This window comes from Rhinoderma darwinii, chromosome 3 (genome assembly GCF_050947455.1).
Source record: "Rhinoderma darwinii isolate aRhiDar2 chromosome 3, aRhiDar2.hap1, whole genome shotgun sequence".
NCBI classification, from domain to species: domain Eukaryota; kingdom Metazoa; phylum Chordata; class Amphibia; order Anura; family Rhinodermatidae; genus Rhinoderma; species Rhinoderma darwinii.
The window spans coordinates 152,837,675-152,858,313 of record NC_134689.1 but is presented as its reverse complement, the minus strand read 5'-3'; the positions used below and the strand labels follow the sequence as shown (position 1 = coordinate 152,858,313).

Below are 20,639 nucleotides of genomic sequence, written 5' to 3'. Positions count from 1 at the left end.
TCGTAGAAATTTGTGGGTATGGGTAAAGAGGAAAAAGTAGAGCAAGAATAAACTGTCGCCTTCATATATCGTCTATATTAATACCGACAATTATAGGGAAAGGAATGTCCAGTGCAGTGTCCCCTTGAGTTGCACTGAGAGCAATTTTTATTTTTATTTTATTATACTTTTTCATTCTTTCAAATCCCATCAATTGAACCTACCAAACTGTATGGATGGCAATGTGTACATCAATGGGAATAGGGAGGGACTGCTGTTTAAAGCTATGATTGTATAACTTAAATGATCTAGGAACATTGTTTGTAGATCTTTGTATTTGAGAACAAATGGTCAACCACATGTATATATTTTAATGGCTTGGTTAAACCGCAATTGTTCGCATTAAATGTCCTCTCATTAGAAATTGCCTAAGTGGAACCTAAATCCATGAGGTCACATACACAAACTGCTGGTAGTGGCAGGCAGCCGTAGTATAACAGGCCAGGAGAAGCCACTATCTCCCGGTCAGCGATACCAAAGTACAATAAAAATAAAAATGTATCTCTCTGTGCAACTCAAGGGGACACTGCACTGGACATTCCTTTCCCTAAAATTGTCGGTATTAATATAGATGATATATGAAGGCGACATATCATTATTTATTCTTGCCCTACTTTTCCCTCTATCCCCATACCCACTTTCCAAAAGACACTGTATATTTCTTTTGTCTAGGCTCCGTTCCGGGTTCTGGCTTAAAAAAATACATTCAAAATCCGCACTTGTGTGAACAAGGCCTAATGCAACATTAGACTTTTGGACAGGAATTTCAAGTAGTCCTATCTCTGCAAAGAAATAACAATTTAAACAGATTTTTTTTTTCCTTTCTCCTCGCCAGTTAGCAAAAAGGTATGTTACCTGGTTAATGTGATCCAAATTGAAAAATAAATACAATTCCATATTGTTTAATTTTTTGACACTAGATGGAGTTTACATCTACAATGTAATAAGTATGAACTCCTTTTCGATTTACATATTCAACTTTCATGTAAAATGTGGCATATTTATTTCAATGAATGCTCTTCCATTTAAGGCCTTGTTCACACGGATCTCCAAAAAAAACAAAAAAAAACAACTTGTACATGTGTCAAATGCTAGCGTTTTTGTAAAGCACCTTTTAAACTACAGGCGTCTTTGACGCGTTTTGTCACATATTTTGACACACTTTGTGTGCATTTTCAGCGCGGTTTTTGGGCAAGTAATTAGGACGCCCATTGACTATGGGAATTAAGCCCAATCCTGACGCCAAAGAATTGACCTGATGCTGCTTTTTTTTTATGCAACGCGTTTTTTAAACCTGTACGTAAAAACCGCGTTGTATGCGCTTTCCCATTGATGTCAATGGGAAGCTTAAATCATACGTTTTTGACATGTTTTTCGGAGAGTAAAAGGCAGCGAAAAACGCATCGAATACATGCCATGTGAGCAGGGCCTAACGTATATTTACATTGCGTCCGTAACTGGTTTCAATTGATCTGGACCATGAACATACAGAAGGGGTTATCAACAGAGTATAATTTTACCTGCTTAATTAAATACCATATTTATTAAATAAATTCCTCATGTGGTGATTTTAGTGCAGTTTGTGAAATTGCTGCTTAAAGAGCAACTGTCATTTCATAAAACGTTTCACATGTCTTAGTGACGTGTCAGAAGTTTTGATTGGTGGGGTCCGGGTGCTGAGACACTCCCCGATTGATGAAACAAAGGGGCAGAAGCGCTCAGCCAAGTGCTATGCCACTTTTGCTGTAATGGAATAAATTTGGCACACCTCAGCTCTTCTCAGAAAGGCGGGATTAGTTGAAATCGGGCTCATAGAAGTCTATGTTCCGATTTTTAGCTAACTCCGTATGTCCGAGAACAGCTGAGCTGAACCGGAGTTATCCTAATACAAACTAAGGGGCTCCGCGATCTCCCAGGCCCCACTAATCAAAACTACTGACTATTTAGAAGTTACATTAAAGAGTATCTGTCATTTCATGTATCTGTGTACAAGTAGTTTGTTTGTGGAATTTGTTTATGATTGACTGCATTTGATATTTACAGATTGCAATGGTTTGAAAGACATAAGAGAAGAACTTAGACATAGAATAGGAGTTCAGTCAGCCAAGCTACTTCGGCAACTAAAGCAGAAGGATAGACTTCAGCACAAATTTCAGAAGAATTGCGACATTGTCACTGCATGCCTGCAGGCAGTCTCACAGAAACGTCGTGAGTATTCACTGGAAAGTAACATACTGGATATGATTTATAAAGCTGTGATGCTTAAAATATGCATGTAAAGCCGTGTGCAGGAGGCTGTATGTTAGGACTTGGAGTCCCCGTGGCTCTGCATTATGGAGCTCTAGGCACTCCATGTGCTGCTGTATGTTGCTACATATGGCGCCGTAGTCCGAAGACATTTTCTCCCTTGTAAGCAATGCTTGTAATAGATTATCTCCGTAATACATTATCTGATAGAACGTGGTACTAATTAATCCGACAGAATAAAACCTTTATATTCCTCCTATTGAAATTGGAGTGAGTGAGTCCCTATACGCTTCTATGGGTGCTGTATTACAGCTCTGTACAACTCAGAGGTTGTACAGTGCTGTAAATACAGCCAAGTGCTGGATACAGCCAATCGCTGGGGCTTAACACGTTAGAGTTTTTACAGGTTTTATTGCAAAATATTTATTAATTGCCGTTTTTTTTTTTTTTTATAAATGTCGGCTTTTTATTCATCATAACACATATGGTGTCTTACTACCCTGTAAAAATACTCTAAAATGTTTTTACTAATGTCCTCTTTGTTTCATTGACATGCAGCACGGCATTATATTGTTTTAAGGTACAGTACATGTGCACAGAATGCATGAGGTTTGCATCATTGTTTTTCCTTTATAAAAAATATGTGCTTTTCTCTAACACTTTAATAATTATTCGCAATGCTTTTGAGTCTGAGTTCCAGTTGCATATGTTGATACATGATAACATAAATTAATGTTTTATTGCTAGTATGAAAACTAGTTCAGGCACATAACCACAGTTTTGCCCATGACCACAAGGAAGGTTCTTGTTTTTCTTTTAAAAGTCACTTGCAAAATGACAAATTGAATCCTCACCATTGTTAGGCTTCGTTCACATCTGTGTCAGGACTCCCTTCATGGGTTCTGTCGGTGCTTTCCGTCAGGGGAACCCATGAACGGAATCTAAACTGAAACAAGCGGAAACCATAGGTTTCCGTTTGCATAACCATTGATTTCAATGGTGCCGGATCCGTTACAAATGGTTTCCGTTTGTCGCCGTTTTGTAAGGGTTCTGTCGTTTTGACAAAATCGATACCGTAGTTGACTGCGCTATTCATTCCATCAAAACTACGGAACCCTTACACAACTGTGACAAACTGAAACCATTTGCATCGGATCCATTACCATTTAAATAAATGGTGATGCAAATGGAAACCTATGGTTTCAGTTTGAACTCCGTTCGTGGGTTCCCCTGATGAAAGGTCCGACCGAGCCCATGAACGGAGTCCCGACACAGATATGAACGGAGCTTTACTTTGGGAATTTATGGGGGTGGGGTGTTCTGGGGTCTTCTCATGTGAACAAGGCCTAAATATGTTCACACATGATGTAAAGCTTGTGTTATAAGGCTATTTGTAAGGCCGACATGTTACACCAGGATCAGCACACATTTTCATTTTCCACAGTGTGTTTTTAGTTCTGCTGACATTTGTAAGTAGATATTCAGGAAAACAGCAGCACAGCCACAACAAATTCCTCAGTGTGAAAGGACAACTCCCCAAACATGGGTGGTGCACGCAGCAAAGAATCCCAGGTCCAAGGGGGACAATCAATATGCAATCGAAGAAAGGAACTGCAGCACTCAAGATAATCCAAAGAAGTGTGTTTTGATTTATTCACCAAGCATAAAAACACTTGCAACGTTTCAACCCATGAATGGGTCTGTAAGTAGTCATCGGAGGTGTGGTTTAAAGAGGATATGTCACCAGATTTCACAATGCAAACTGCATACGTTTTTAAATCTCTTAGACCTGGTAACGCTGCCTGATGTTAAAATGAGCATTTTATTACCTCATAAAGTGCTCTTTTTAATATCCGGCTAGAAAAACTTGAGAAAAGATTAAAGGGAATGTGTCGCTAGAAAATATTTTTTTTTTTTAGTTAAACAGTTAGTGTATAAATGATTAAACATTGTTCTGATTTTTTTAATTTTTTCACGAGTCAGGAAATGTTGTTATAAATTAGATTCTAATTTATAACATATCCCTGTGCTGGTCACTAGAGGGAGCAATTCCCAAAATTGCAGCATTGGCATGTGGTAAAGCAACCACATTGCTTTATGCTGCAAAATTTGAGAAGACACACTCGCTCTAGTGTCCTCAAACAATCCCCCCTCCCTTATCCTGGCTAGTGCCAGGAGAAAGGAGGAGATTGAATGTTCTAACCTCCTACACTGTGTGTCGCCATTTTTTGAGCGAATACACAGTGTAGTAGGCTTACATACAGTGCTAATCACACAGTAAAACACAGACATAACTTACCTGCTCCTGCCGCCGCCGCTCTCTCCGGTCCGTCCGGTCCGTCTGCTCCCTCCGCTCCTAGTGCTTGCATCAGAACACATGTCCGGAAGCTTCCGGTCCATAAGAAAATGGCGCCGGACGTCGCTCGGCCGAAGACCTATTTCGACTGTGTCCCGTTCACATTCTCTATGGGGCTGTATGTGCCGTATTCCATGTCTGTATGTGTCGTTAATCGACACATACAGAGATGAAAAAAAAAAAATGGCAGCCCCCATATACCAGAAAAAGTTCAAAAATAAAAAAAAGTAAAACACAAACACAAAAATAAATAAAACATTTTTTAATAAAACACTGAAAGCAAATTGATATAAAAAATTTTTTTCCCCACGACACCCTTCCTTTAAATAGCCATTCTGACATTGAGTACACCAGCTTTATCAGGTCTAAGATATTGATTTAATAATGCAAGCCGTTTGTTCTGTGAAATCTGGTGACGGATCCTCTTTAATTTCAGTAAGTGTACCTAAATATGAGTGGGTGATCCCAAATAAGGCTCTGTACACATCTGCGTCGGAGGCTGCATTAGGGGTCTCCATTGCAGTTTCTGTAATTTTTGCTTAACAAAATGGCATAGCATGCAGCGTTATTTTGTCAGGCAAAGTGACAGGAACCGGATGGAACACATTAAAGTCAAACCGTCAGGCGCCGTATGTTTCAGTCATGTGACTGATCTGGCGCTTCTGTTTTTCTCGTTCTGCTCTTTTCATGGAACAGAATAACTAAAAATAAACCGCAGATGTGAACACAGCCTAATACCACTTCACAGCGCCTAATAATACCACTTCTCAGGGCCTAACAATACCACTATGTGTGTACCAAATTAAAGAGACACTCCAGTGAATTTTTTTTATTCTGGCCCCCGTTTGTAAAGTACACCCGATAAAAGATAGGGCAAGTCATCCTCTTACCAGGGGCTTTGTTGCCAAACTATTCGGACCGTAATTCTGTCACGTGACAGCACTGTGACCTGCCGATTTCTACAGCGTCTATTTCCGACTGCCCCTTCTGATTTTTCACGCAAGGTTACAAGTTTTCCTACTCTACCCTCTTCCAAATAATAATCACCTGAAATAATCAAATTTTTCTCCAAGGATCCCTGCTTTAGAAACTCTTCGTACCAATTTGGAGACGCCCGCCATATCACTGCCGTATCCTCTGATGGATAACTGGTATACTCATGCTCTGCTCTACTTAAATACTGCCTCAAGGAGTCTACCACCCGTCTCTCTCTCCTGTTCTTCTCAATATTTCTCTTTTTAACTGGTTCCCGACCGCTGGCTGTGTTTTTACGGCCAGCAGTCGGGGTCCTTAAAACCCGAGCCATAGACTTTTTACGGCTCGGGTTTTAGCTTGCTGCCCGAGCGATCGGGCAGCTGAATGTCGGGTCTCCGGCTGTCAGTGACTGCCGGGGACCCTGAGGAGACGATAGAAGCAACTTTCGCAACACTTCTGTCTTCTCCAATCTCTTTTACACAGCGTTCATTGAGCGCTGCTGTCTCTTGCTCCCGGTGTTCATGTGACTGGTCACATGATCGCCGGGTGCCGTTAGTAACAGACTGCTGCTGGGTCTAACTAGACCCAGCACAGCCCTATTAGTGACAATCGTCACTATGAGAGGGCTGTGCAGCTCCAGTTACAGGGGAAAAGCATGGTGTAAAAAGAAAAATAAATTATATAAAGTTACCCAAAGGTCTTTTTTGACCTTTGAGGGACAGACCATAGTAATAAAAAAAATTGTAAAGTGCAAAAATGTTTTAATAATAAATACACACAAAATACCCACACCAAAAAAAACGAAACCTCCCCCCGCCAATCATTGCTGTAACGCTAGCACTGGCCCAATTACCCTAATATAGACATGTAATATATTAAAATTTACGGTAAACAATGGATGATCACAAATAAAAGGTCTGTTTTAGGGTAATTACCAAAAAAAATAGCTGAAAAGTAAAAGAGCTTTTTTTTTTTTTTACTACTATTTTCAAGCTTTATGAATAAAAATTTTAAAATAGCAAAAAGGATGTGTATAAAAACGATAAAAAAAGAAACCTGTATTGTCTATGGAAAAATCGCAAAAATCACGTAGTTAGCCCAACAAATAAAAAAGTTATAGCCATTTAACTAACGCGTGCTACAAATGGCTAAAGGGTGTCTGGTCCTGAAGGCTCAAAATAGCCCGGTCCTGAACTGGTTAAAGAATCCTTTCACATAAGCTTTGAAGATGTTCCAAATTACTCTTCTATATGCGGTTCCCTTATTAATCTGGAAAAAGTCCATAAACTAAGGCCCCATGCACACGAACGTCAATACGGGCCGTAATTACGGCACGTTTTTACAGGCCCATGGACTTCTATTGGCCACGGGTACCTCCCCGTATGCTTACGGGAAGGTGCCCGTGCCGTTGAAAAATATAGAACATGTCCTATTTCAGGCTGTAATTACGGCAAACCTACACTGACCCCAATACCATGTCCACTCCGTCAAATCTCCGATGTAATAACACAAATCTTCCTGCATAGTCCACTAGGACCTCATGAATCTGAACCATAATACTCTTATGGACCAAAATAGTCACTCTAGAAAAGGACGAATAGACAGTGGTACATACGGGAAACCCACCCCCCTAGATAGACCACTGAACGTCGCAGGAAGAATCTATTGGGAACATCTGGATGAATGTCTTCAATAGGTGTGATATTAATTTTATTAAATTGGCAATTATGTGCCAGTGAACAATGACGGGAAACACTATGTTTTAAAAAACCTGTATTGACGTTAAAACGGTGTTTGTTTATTCTAGAACGCAAACATTGCGTGGTTCTCCCTATGTATTGTAGTTGACATGTGCACTCCATTAAATAAATCACATAGGAGCTACTGCAGTTGAGGAATCATTTCCAATCAAGTCGTTCCTCAACTGCAGTAGCTCCTATGTGATTTATTTAATGGAGTGCACATGTCAACTACAATATATAGGGAGAACCACGCAATGTTTGCGTTCTAGAATAAATAAACACCTAGTATTATCGGAAGTCTTACCAATAAAGTGTTCTTTTAGGTTTTACATGGGAAAACATTTTCCCTCTCGCTCCTTGTTTTTTTAAACATCACTAGTTTTATGCAACATTCTAATACATCATTATCATGGTTTTTATGTTCCCAACTAACCATTCACTATATTTGTTTTATTAGTGTGTTTTTTAATCCTGGTTTTATGTTTCAAAGTTTCTTAACAAAAGAACCGGGTGTGACGTCACGGTCACACTCTGACCCCGGCAGACTTGGCGGTTTTTTTGCTCCTGTTAATTTGAATTCATTCTTATATAAGTGTCAGAAGCACAATGTATACATGGCCTGACTTGTTCAGCGTCGAAACGCGTAGCCACGTCTTGTCTTAAATAAAAATATATTTTATTACCTGGACTTCATCTCCTTGTCCTTCCGTGATTTCACCACGCAGCAGCGCCTTCAGAAGATCCACTCCTTTTCATCCCTCTATTCGTTCTAATAAGCGGTCCCTTCTGGGAACCGGTTTGGATCTGGCAGCAGCACTTGTGGACCTTTTTTGCGATTTATATACATTTGACCTAGGTGAGCATGGCAATGTTTTACACTCTCACCTACCTAACCTATTGATCCGCACAAGGTGGCGCCGTGTTTTTTGCTCTTTTTCTTCAGGAAATTATCTAAGCCTTTTTTAAAGCCATCTACTGTCCCTGCTGTGACCAGCTCCTATTTCAAAGATTCACAGTAAAGAAGGCTTGTCGCTTCTGTAGATTGAACCTTTTTTTTTTTCTCCAGACGGAGGGAGTGCCCCCTTGTTTTTTGAGGGGGTTTTACATGGAACAGGATTTCACCATATTTTTTTGTATGTGCCATTCACATATTTATATAAGTTAATCATGTTGTTCCCCCCCCCCCCCTTAGTCGTCTCTTTTCAAGACTAAATAGGTTTAATTCTATTAATCTTTCCTCTTAACTTAGACTCTCCATGCCCCTTGTTAGTTTCGGGGCTCTACTTTGTATTTTTTTTCCAACTCCAGGGCATCCTGTCTGTGAAACTGAACTGCATATTCTAGATGAAGCCGCACTAATGCTTTGTAAAGTGGTAATATTATATCCCTGTCCAGCGAGTCCATGCCTCTTTTAATACACGACAATATCTTGCTGGCCTTTGAAGCAACTGATTGACATTGCATGCTATTATTTAGTTTATGATCTACAAGTACACCCAGATCCTTCTCAACAAGTGTCTCTCCCAGTGTGGCTCTTCCTAGGACATATGATGCGTGCAGATTTTTGGTACCCAGATGCATAACTTTACATTTATCTACATTAACCTCTAGGCGCACCACGACGCAACTGTACGTCCTGGTGGCCATTGTCTTAGCGCACGAGGACGTACAGTTACTGCGCAGTTCCCGATGCACACTGTCGGCGACGTGCACCGGGAACCGGAAGGCCAGCTGTCCCCGACAGCTGACACTCCACTGTTGCCGATCAGCGGCTCATTTCCGCTGATTTTGGCAATTAACCCCTTAAATGCAGCGATCAATTGCAATCGCCGCATTTTAGGGGTCTCTAGCACATCGGCAGACCTCACAATGAAATCGTGAGGTTTGCCGATGGCTAGCATGGTGACCGGAGGCCAAACAATTGCCTCCGTGTCTGCCATGTACGGAAGCCTATCAGGACCAGCCTCCTGATAGGCTTCCTGTCAGAGTGACAGGAAGTCACTGTCGTTCCCGATGCACACCGTCGGTGACAGTTTCGATGATCGTGTGCATTGGGAACCGGGAGGACAGCTGTCCACGACAGCTGACATTCCACTGTTGCCGATTGGCGGTTCATCGCTGCTGATTTAGACAATTGACCCCTTAAATGCGGCGATCGATTGCAATCGCCGCATTTAGAGGGTTTGTAGCACATCAGCATGCAATTGTGGGGGTTGCTGATGCTTGTGATTGCATCAGGAGGCCAGGCGACGTCCTCCGGGTCTGCCATGTATGGAAGCCTATGAGGACTTACTGTCAGAGTGACTGTGACGTCACACTGACAGTTGGAATACGTTACACAGTGTAATGTATTTTAGTAGCGATCAGAGCTGCAGGTAAAAAAAGAAAGTGTAAAAAGTAAAAAAAAAATGTTAAAGTTAATAATGTTTTACAAGTAAAAAAAAAGTCTCTTATAGGAAAACATGAAAACCTAAAAAAAAAATAAAAAAGTACACGTATTTGCCATCACCACGTTCGTAACGACCCAAACTATATTATTTTTCCCGCACGGGGAACACCACAAAAAAAATAAACTAAAAACAATGCCAGTATCACTATTTTTTTTTTTTTTATGGTCACCACCTCTTCCAAAATATAGAATAGAAAGTGATCAAAAAGTCGCATGTACCCCAAAATAGTACCAATAAAAACTACAACCCGTCCCGCAAAAAACAAGCCCTTACACAGCTTTTTTGACTGAAAAATAAAAATGTTATGGCTCTCAGAATATGGTGACACAGAAAATAAATACTTTTATAAGCAAGTGATTTTATTGTACAAACGCTGCAAAACATAAAAAAAACTATATACATATGTTATCGCCGTAATCATACCGACCCTCAGAATAAAGTAAAACTGTCATTTTTAGCGCATAATGAACGGCGTAAGAAATAAAGAATTTTAAAATGCCAAAATCTGTTTTTTTGGTCCTCGGCTCTTAATATAATGTAATAAGTGATCAAAAAGTTGTATGTACCAAAAATAAGCCCTCACACCGCTCATTCGACCAAAAAATAAAAAAGTTATGGCTCTCAGAATGTGTTGATACAATTTTTTTTTTTTAACAAATTGTTTTTTCTTTGTAAAAGTAGTAAAATATATTTAAAAAAAAACTAAACATTTGGTATCACCACGTATTGACCCGCAGAATAAAGTTAAGTTGTAGTTTTTACCGCACGATGAAAGTGGGGAAAACGAAACCCAAAAAACAATGGAGGAATCCGCTTTTTCCAATTTCACCCCACAAATAACTTTTATTTTTGGTTTCCCAGTACATTATATGGTACTTTAAATGGTGTCAATAGAAACTACAACTCTTCCCGCAAAAAATAAGCCCTCACATCGCTCTATTGATGGAAAAATAAAAAAGTTATGGCGTTTGGAAGGTGAGGAGTGAAAAACTAAAATGGAAAAGCAAAAAGATCAGTCCTGCAAAGGTTAATTAATTTCTATAAAAAAAAAAAATTACCACATAAGGGGTATTGTTGTACTTTGGGGGGCTTTTTCTCCTTTTATCCCTTGTGAAAATGAAAAAATTCAACGTTTTAGTGGACAAAATGTTGATATTAATTTTCACTGCCTAATTCCACTAAATTCTGCAAAAATCCTTTGGGGTCAAAATGCTCACTATACCCCTATAAAAATTCCTTGTGGGGTGTAGTTTCCAAAATGGGGTCACTTTTGGGGTGTTTCCACTGTTTTGGTCCCTCCAGGGCGTTGCAAACACGACATGGCACTAAAAACCAATCCAGCAAAATCTGCTCTCCAAAATCCAAATGGCGCTCCTTCCTTTCTGAGCCCTGCTGTGGGTCCAAACTTCAGTTTATTACCAAATATGGGGTATTTCCGTAATTGGGAGAAGATGCTTTACAAATATTGTGGTACACTTTCTTCTTCTTTATTCCTTGTAAAGATTACAAATTTCTATGTATTTTCAGAAAAAAAGTTGATTTTCACAGACACTCCAATAAGTATTCCAAAATACCTGTCCGGTCAAAATGCTTACTAAACCCCTAGATAAATTCCTTGACATTGTAGTTTCCAAAATCGGGTCACTTTTGGGGAGTTTCCATGGTTTTGGCACCACAGGACCTCTTCATACCTGACATGGTGCCTAAAATATAATTTTAAAAAAAAAGCAGTGCCCAAAATCCTGTAGGTGCGCTTTTGCTACTGAGGCCGGTGTTTCGGTCCATTAGTACACTAGGACAACATGTGGGATATTTCTAAAAACTGCAGAATCTGGGCAATAAATATTGATTGCGTTTCTCTGGTAAAACCTTCTGTGTTACAGAATATTTTTTTTATTACAAATGAATTTCGGCAAAAAAACTTGATTTGTAAATTTTCCCTCTACTTTGCTTTATTTCCTGTGAAACGCCTAAAGGGTTAAGAAACTTTCTGAATGCTGTTTTGAATACTTTGAGGGGTGTAGTTTTTAAAATGCTGTGATTTATTGGGGGATTCTAATATATAAGGCCCGCAAAACCACTTCAGAACTAAACTCGTACCTGGAAAAATAGCATTTTGAAATTTTCTTAAAAATTTGAGAAGTTGCTCCTAAAGTTCTAAGCCTTGTAACGTCCTAGAAAAATAAGAGCGTTCAAAAAACGATGCAAACCTAAAGTAGACATATGGGAAATGTTAATTACTAACTATTTTGTGTTGTATTACTATGTGTTTTACATGCAGATCCAGTTGCAGTTAAAAAAAAAAAAAATCCACATTTTTGCTAATTTTCTCTACATTTTGGTGTTTTTCAGTAAAAAATATTGAATTTAATCGAACAAATTTTTCCACGAACATAAAGTACAATATGTCACAAGAAAATAATCTCAATCGCTTGGATAGGTAAAAGCATTCCCAAGTTATTACCACATAAAGTGACACGTCAGATTTGAAAAAAATCTGCTGTCCCCCAAGGCCAAAACAGGCTGTGTCCTAAAGGGGTTAACCCTTATTTGCCAAGTGGATGCATCCAAATCAGCTTGCAAATTAGTAACATTTTCTATAGACTGAACAATACTACATGGCTTGGTGTCATCTGCAAAAATAGAAATAGTGCTATTAATCCCATCCTCTATATCATTCATAAATAAATAAGTTGAATAATAGTGGTCCCAGCACGGAACCATGGGGTACACCACCTATAACCAGGGACCATTCAGAGTAGGAATCATTGACCACAACTCTGGATACGGTCCTTGAGCCAATTCTCAATCCAATTACAAACTATACTTAATAAACCTATTGTCCTTATTTTACCCATTAGACGTGTATGAGGGACCGTGTCAAATGCCTTTGCAAAGTCCAAAAACACTATATCCACAGCGGCCCCTCTGTCTAGGCTTCTGCTCACCGCTTCATAAAAACAAATCAGGTTGGTTTGACCACTCCTGTCCCTAGTAAAACCATACTGGCGGTCGCTTGTAATACTATTTTTTTGTTACATAATCCTGTATATAGTCCCTCAATAGCCCCTCAAACATTTTTCTCCTGATTGATGTTAAAGAGAACCTTTTCACCTGCCCATACATGTGCAGCATGTAATAGGCAGGGCTTCACAAACACGGTCTCAAAAGTCCATGTGGGTGTGTTTAAAAGTAAAAGTCCAAGTGGGCGTGTATTATGTGCGTGCATCGGGGCGTTTTTAATACTTTTACTAGCTGGGCGTTCTGATGAGAAGTATCATCCACTTCTCTTCAGAACGCCCAGCTTCTGGCAGTGCAGATCTGTGACGTCACTCACAGGTCCTGCATCGTGTCGGACACATCGGCACCAGAGGCTACAGTTGATTCTGCAGCAGCATCGGCGTTAGCAGGTAAGTCGATGTAGCTACTTACCTGCAAACGCTGATGCTGCTGCAGAATCAACTGTAGCCTCTGGTGCCGATGTGTCCTCGCTCGTCTGACACGATGCAGGACCTGTGAGTGACGTCACAGCGTGATCAGGCAGAAGCTGGGCGTTCTGAAGAGAAGTGGATGATACTTCTCATCAGAACGCCCAGCTAGTAAAAGTATTAAAAACGCCCCGATGTACGCACATAATACACGCCCACTTGGACTTTTACTTTTAAACACACCCACTTGGACTTTTGCAAGCCTCATTTGCATAACTACAAAAATGGTCATAACTTGGCCAAAAATGCTCGTTTTTAAAAAATAAAAACGTTACTGTTATCTACATTGCAGCGCCGATCTGCTGCAATAGCAGATAGGGGTTGCAAAATCTGGTGACAGAGCCTCTTTAAGGGCCAGTTCACACAGGATTTTTGACGCGGAAACCGCGTCGTAAAACGCGCCAAAAAATGGGCGAAAATGCCTCCCATTCATTTTAATGGGAGGCGGAGGCGGTTTTTTCCCGCGAGCAGAAAAACAGTCTCGCGGGAAAAAGAAGCGACATGCCCTATCTTCGGGTGTTTAAGTCTCTGACCTCCCATTGACATCAATGGGAGGCAGAGAATGCGTACTTCGCTGCGTTTTTTGCCCACGGCGCTCAATAACCGCGGGCAAAAAACGCAGCAAAAAATGCGGCAAACGGCGTGCAGGCAAATAAAAATCTGCCTCAAAATTCCAGATGGAATTTTGAGACAGAATTTCTGCCTGCAAAAAAACTCTGAACATAGGGAAAATACGTTTTACTGCTATTTTGTTGTTTTGTCAGTGGTCATCTGCTATATTTTTAGTCAGTACAGTACAATGTTCCTGATGCAAAACACACAATGGTATTCTGCAGTACAGTACTTGGCATAATATAGTAATGTATATCTGACTTTGCACTCATTTTTATTTGAGTATACCCGCCTGGTAGTCCCGTACTGGTGACTCAGTATGAAAGTTTAAAGAAGTACATAAGAGGTTCTGAGAATCTTTTATATGTACTTATTTTACCTCTAAGGCCTCATGCACACGACCGTAGCCATGTGCATGGCCGTGATTTTTGGGTCGGCCGGCAGCGGAGTGTCAACCGCGAGCCACCCGCAAATCGCGGGCCGTGCACATGGCCACATGAATTATTTTCTGAGAGCCTGCGGCAATACACGGACCGTGGAAACCACTGTAGTGTGCATGGGCCCATAGAAATTAATGGGACCTCAATTCACCTGTGGATTTTCGGGGGAATTGCGGCCACAAAAGCACATTCGTGTGCATGGAGACTAATACTGAGCTGCCAGTGCAGTCCCACCCGGAATGAATGGCGTCTTGTGCATGACAATATGCATGAAACTTATTTGAAAGCGTTCAGTAGCTTGTAGAGGCTTTATTGCGACTGCTAGTTCACGGGTCTTTAACCTTTAGCGCTTTAGCTTTTGTGACGCTCCAATTCCTTGAATGTGCAACGAGTCATTATATGGAAGACCTTTAGTTGGAGTTTACGAACTCTGGGGAGCCTCTGGTAGAAGTCCATTGTACTATATTGTAGGAATAGGTGTGGGTTGTACAGTATTGTCCAAATGCAAGGAATTATCAACAATAGCACAATACAAAACTGTTCATTAGAGACATGATTGTCATGTGTTTCATCATTTTGTGTTCATGTGTATTTTTTCTGACGAAACCAAGTACTTTAGCCTCCATTTCTCTCATTCTCCCTCTCTCACCCTCCCTTTTTTTATTTTTTTTATTTATTTATTTTTTCCCTCTTTTCTCTTTGTCCCTCTTTCTATTCTTTTGTCCCCTCTGTCTGACTTTTACCACATATTGAATTTAATGAAGAAAAAAGTCAAACTTTCTAACAATCTCCCATGCATTTCATTATTTGGGGGCACATGGTTGGTCATTTTAACCCTTTATTTTAATTGTGTTACAATTCATTCTACACATTTCATCGGTCAGTATAAAAAAGATTCTATAGTAATTAGTAGCTATATCTACCTAAAAGTATATGGCAAAGCATTGCAGTGACACGTTATGCTGAGCATAGGAGGAGTGTAATGCTGTGGCATTAGGAGCTGGATGCTGTGCAGAGCGATGATATAATTGGCAGTAGGTGGAGCGCTCCCTCCTCATCCGTACATGCTCTCAGCCTCCTCTGCACTGCAGATTTCCTCGACAAAACAAAGCTGGAAATCGAGCGTTCGATCGGGACACGGAACAGCTGCTTCCGTTTCTGATCGCTTTTGTGATTCATTTGTTTGAATCTAGCGTGCTCGTGCCGGGCGGCTGTCCAAACCTAAAGATCTACCAGATGCATGTGCGTCATTTATGTGAAAGAGAAGGTCTGAGATCAGTCACCGTCACCGAGGCTTCTGCCTGTGGGATTTTCCAGCTGCTATAGATGAGACAAGAAAGGCTATCCTGTAGCCTGAGGCGAGGGGGCAAAGGCTTGAAGAGGCAGAATGCTGGAGGAGGAGGAGTGGGCAACATTCTCAGCAGTGTGCTCAAGAAAAGGAACTGCATCTCCAGGACGGCTCCCCGCCTGCTCTGCACCCTGGAGCCAGGTGAAAGGCTTTCCACACTGTTAGCGCTCTATAGGTTTCCACCCCATTAGGAAGGCTGGATTGTCATAGTGTTAGAAGTGGTGTTGCATGGGTGAATTGAGTCATCCGTTTGCCTTGGAAGGAGTTCCTATTAATCATGGTTTAACCCCGGTTTGCTATTCTAATCGGCTCAGCACTAGTTGCACTGTTATTTTCTCTGTATTTCTAAGACAGAGGCCGGAAAAAAAGCTGCACGATGGAGATGGCTGGTAAAAGGAAAACTCTTGTTACGGCTTGCTTATTGCTCATCCTCCAGCAGATAGATAGATGGCAGATTGCTATCGGGGATGTCCGTAAATCTCATGTTATTTTGTAGATGTATTTCCGGACGTGCAGTAATGTCGCTATAACAGGATTTGTAGGTATATTCATGCTGTGTGGAATTGACTGCGCATGCTGGTTGAAAGCTGTGTTTCAGCACTGGACAGCGCCCTTCTGCCTCTTCTATCCTGCAGTTGGTGATTGACATAGCTTTTCTCTAGACTTGCTGTCATCGCAAGCTCAACCGTATATCGCCTTCATTCTTCTTGTTTTTGCTATTGCTTGTTTCCAGTTTTTATCCATGTTTAAGAAAAATTTAACTAAATCTACAATGTATGAATTCTGGAAGTAACATTTTTATTCTTTACTGTAGGTGTGGACACCAAGTTGAAATTTACACTTGAGCCTTCACTGGGTCAGCATGGCTTTCAACAGGTATTGTTTTACAACTTTACCACATTCAGCTTTTCAGATATGGCAAATGTAATTATATAGGAATAGCTAGTAAAAAATGATTCTCCATGATTGTTTTTTTTTTTTAAAGAATCTTTGTTTTCCAATCTAACCATCAGGGTTTATTTTGAGAGCAATAAAGTTCTTTATATGTTCAAGAGTACATTGTTTTTTTTTTATTACACACACACACACACACACACACACACACACACACACACACACACACACACACACACACACACACACACACACACACACACACACACACACACACACACACACATGTTTGTGTATATATAATTTTTTTGATAGGAACAAACTGGACCCTTATATAATACTGATATGGAAGTAAGAAGAATACTTGTAATCATAATACATCTTCATGTGGTTATAGGGAATTGCTGATAAAACATTGTTTGCTGAACTTTTTTTGTTACTATCTCCCAGAAAATAAAACTAAGCCCAAAATTCAGTAAAATTTTTTTTTTTCTTCTGTCTCACAATGCTGAACAGATGGTTCTTTTCTCATTTTTAATAGATATAATTAACAAATGGAAAAAGATCTGGATTTATAGGTTAACCTATGAGAATAAATATATCAGAATCAAAGACTAGATCGGTCTTTATAATGATCAGGAATTTAGCAAGGCGATCCAGGATTGTTGTTTTTTTTTGTGCAAAAGCTTTTCTGCAAATGTTGTATCGCTAAAAGAAATCTGTCATAGAAACCGTTACAAATCACTTTTTACATTCTTTTATAGGAAGCTACATTTTTATGTGATCTTAGCAAGGTGTAACATAAATGATTCTTTGTGTAAATGTGGCATTTATCGTTTGAAATGAAAAAGTGATAAGAATGACTGATTCTTTTTTTTTTAATGCTTTTATTTATAGAGCATTTAAGCCTAAATGGGAAGACTAATAAATAGAAGTCTTTGTGTTGTCCTCTTCTGCCAAGTTGTTAAATTGTGTTCATCAATCTTTGAGTTACTTCTTTTGCATTTGTCCAAAGGCAACAATGGGAATTGGCTGCACTAATCGCTCAGAGGGGTTATTGACAAGTCTTCCCTATCTACTGAATGTCAGTTCTGCAGTCATATATTTTCCACCGTTATACTGTTGCATAACTGGGCAGATTTGCAAATCAGTAAAAGCCCAGTGATGTATTTTTTCGTGCTACTTTTTGAAAACCATGAGGGGAGAACTTTTTTTTTTTTTTTACTGGTGATTTTTCTATTTTAAGGAAAAAAATCTTTGTGCTGAGTAATTCTTCAGAGATTTGTAGGCAATAAAACAATCGCCACTTTTTTTTTTTTTTTGCATTTCATTTTGTTACTTTGTCTTCCTAGTGGTATGATGCTCTCAAAGCTGTTGCAAGATTACCCACTGGAATACCAAAAGAATGGCGGCAGAGAGTAAGTTTTTATAGTTATGTATGCATTTGTGAGAAATATACGGGATGTTTTATTTTTGCAGAGGTATGCAAATCTGTTCTACTGCAGTAATAAAACCGTGTGAAAATATATATGTGTGTGCGTGTGTTTTACTATAGTGTGTGAAAAGAAAGCGTATCTAAGTATTTGCATAGGGCTAGTGGATAATAACTTATCTGTTCAGTCCCTTAGAATGGAAATAAATCCATGCTAAATAGTTATTTTGTGTTATACATTAGTGTTTTAATCACAATATGAGATCAACCATATATTACATGAACAAATAAAAAGCGTAACATCTAGTGTTGAAAATCTCAATACTGAAACCAAAAAACAGGATTAAATCATGCAAGTCTTCCGATCTACATTATTTAACCTCTTCCCTCTTGGCCACTTTTGACCTTCCTGACAGAGCCTCATTTTTCAAATCTGACATGTTTCACTTTGTGGTAATAACTTCGGAATGCTTTCACCTATCCAAGCGATTCTGAGATTGTTTTCTTGTGATACATTGGACTTTATGTTACTGGCAAAATTAGCTTCATATGTTCAGTATTTAATTGTGAAAAACACCAAAATTTAGCGAAAAATTGCAAAAATGAGCATTTTCCTCAATTTAAATGTATCTGCTTGTAAGACAGACCGTTATAACACACACAATTGTTGCTAACTAACATCCCCCATATGTCTACTTTAAATTGGCATAGTTTTTTGAATGTCCTTTTATTTTTCTAGGACGTTACAAGGCTTTGAACTTTAGCAGAAATTTCTCACATTTTCAAGAAAATTTGAAAAAGCTATTTTAACAGGGGCCAGTTCAGTTGTGAAGTGGCTTTGAAGGCCTTATATATTAGAAACCCCCAATAAGTCACTCCTCAAAGTATTCAAAACGGCATTAAGAAAATTTCTTAACCCTTTAGACGTTTCACAGGAATTAAAGCAAAGTAGAGGTAAAATTTACAAATTTCATATTTTTTTGCAGAAATTAATTTTTAATCCAATTTTTTTTAGAACACAAAGTTTTACCAGAGAAATGCAACTCAATATTTATTGCCCAGGTTCTGCAGTTTTAGGAAATATCCCACATGTGGCTGTAGCTTTCTACCGGACTGAAGCATCGGCCTCAGAAGCAAAGGAGCACCTAGTGGATTTTGGGGCCTTATTTTTATTACAATATATTTTAGGCACCATGTCAGGTTTGAAGGGCTCTTGTGGTGCCAAAACAGTGGAAATCCCCCAAAAGTGACCCCATTTGGGAAACGACACACCTCAAGGAAATGATCTAGGGTATAGTGAGTTTTGACCGCACAGGTTTTTTACAGAAATTATTGGAAGTAGGCCGTGAAAATTGTGTTTTTTTTTCTAATTTCCTCAAGGACTGAAGGAGAAAAAGCACCGCAAAATTTGTAAAGCAATTTCTCCCGAGTAAAACAATCCCCCACAAGTGACCCCATTTTGGAAACTACACCCATTGAGGAAATTATCTAGGCGTATAGTGAGCATTTTGACCCCACAGGTTTTTTGCAGAAGTTATTGGACGTAGGCCCTGAAAATAAAAATCGACATTTTTTCAAAGAAAATGTAGGTTTAGCTAATTTTTTCTCATTTCCACAAGGACTTAAGGAGAAAAAACACCACAAAATTTGTAAAGGAATTTCTCCCAAGTAAAACCATACCCCACATGTGGTAAACAACGGCTGTTTGAACACACGGCAGGGCTCAGAAGGGAAAGAGCACTATTTGGCTTTTGGAGATCACATTTAGCAGGAATGGTTTGCGGAGGCCATGTCACATTTTGCAAAGCCCCTGAGGGACCAATACGGTGAAAACGCCCAAAAAGTTATTCCATTTAGGAAACTACACAACTTGTGGAATTCATCTAGGGGTGTAGTAAGCATTTTTATCGCACAGATGTTTCATAGAATTTATTAGAATTGGGCAGTGAAAATAATAACAATCCTTTTTTTCTTCAATAAGACGTAGCATTAGCGAAAATTTTTTAATTTTCTCAACAATTAAAGGAAAAAAAGGAACCCAACATTTGTAAAGCAATGTCTCCCGACTACGGCAATACCCCATATGTGCTCATAAACTGCTATTTGGGCACACGGCAGGGCTCAGAAGGGAAGGAGCACCATTTGGAGTGCAGATTTTGCTGGATCAGTTTCTTTGCGCCTGTGGGACCAAAACAGTGGAAACCCCCCAGAAGTGACCCCATTTTGGAAACTACACCCCTCAATGCATTTACCTAGGAGTGTAGTAAGCATGTTAACCCTGCAGGTGTTTTGTAGAAATTAGTGTGCACTCGATGTTGTAGAGTGGAAATGGGATTTTTTCCATAGATATGCCAATGTGTGGTGCCCAACTTGTGCCACCATAACAAGACAGCTCTCTAATTATTATGCTGTGTTTCCCGGTTTTAGATACACCCTGCATGTGGCCTTAATCTTTTGCCTGGACATTCGACCAGGCTCAGGAGTGAAAGAGTACCATGTAAAATTGAGGCCTAATTTGGCAAAGTATTGGCTCACAATTGCAGAGGCTCAGATGTGAAATAATACAAAGAAACTCCTGAGAAGTGACCCCATTTGGAAACTACACCCCTCAATACA

The 20,639-nt window shown here is 39.6% G+C and overlaps 1 protein-coding gene across 5 annotated transcripts in view; it reads left to right on the top strand.

The window, feature by feature from the left end:
* TBC1D30 (TBC1 domain family member 30) overlaps nt 1–20,639 on the top strand; it is a 123,839-nt gene that overhangs the window by 48,239 nt on the left and 54,961 nt on the right. For 2 of the 5 annotated variants that reach the window (XM_075856890.1, XM_075856891.1), the window contains exons 3-5: nt 2,083–2,247; nt 16,512–16,573; nt 17,944–18,009. In XM_075856890.1, coding sequence (XP_075713005.1) covers nt 2,083–2,247; nt 16,512–16,573; nt 17,944–18,009 — 293 coding nt within the window. Of the gene's footprint in view, nt 1–2,082; nt 2,248–15,381; nt 15,839–15,966; nt 16,087–16,511; nt 16,574–17,943; nt 18,010–20,639 lie in introns of those variants that run through there. The other 3 variants (XM_075856893.1, XM_075856894.1, XM_075856895.1) reach the window with 3 other exon arrangements.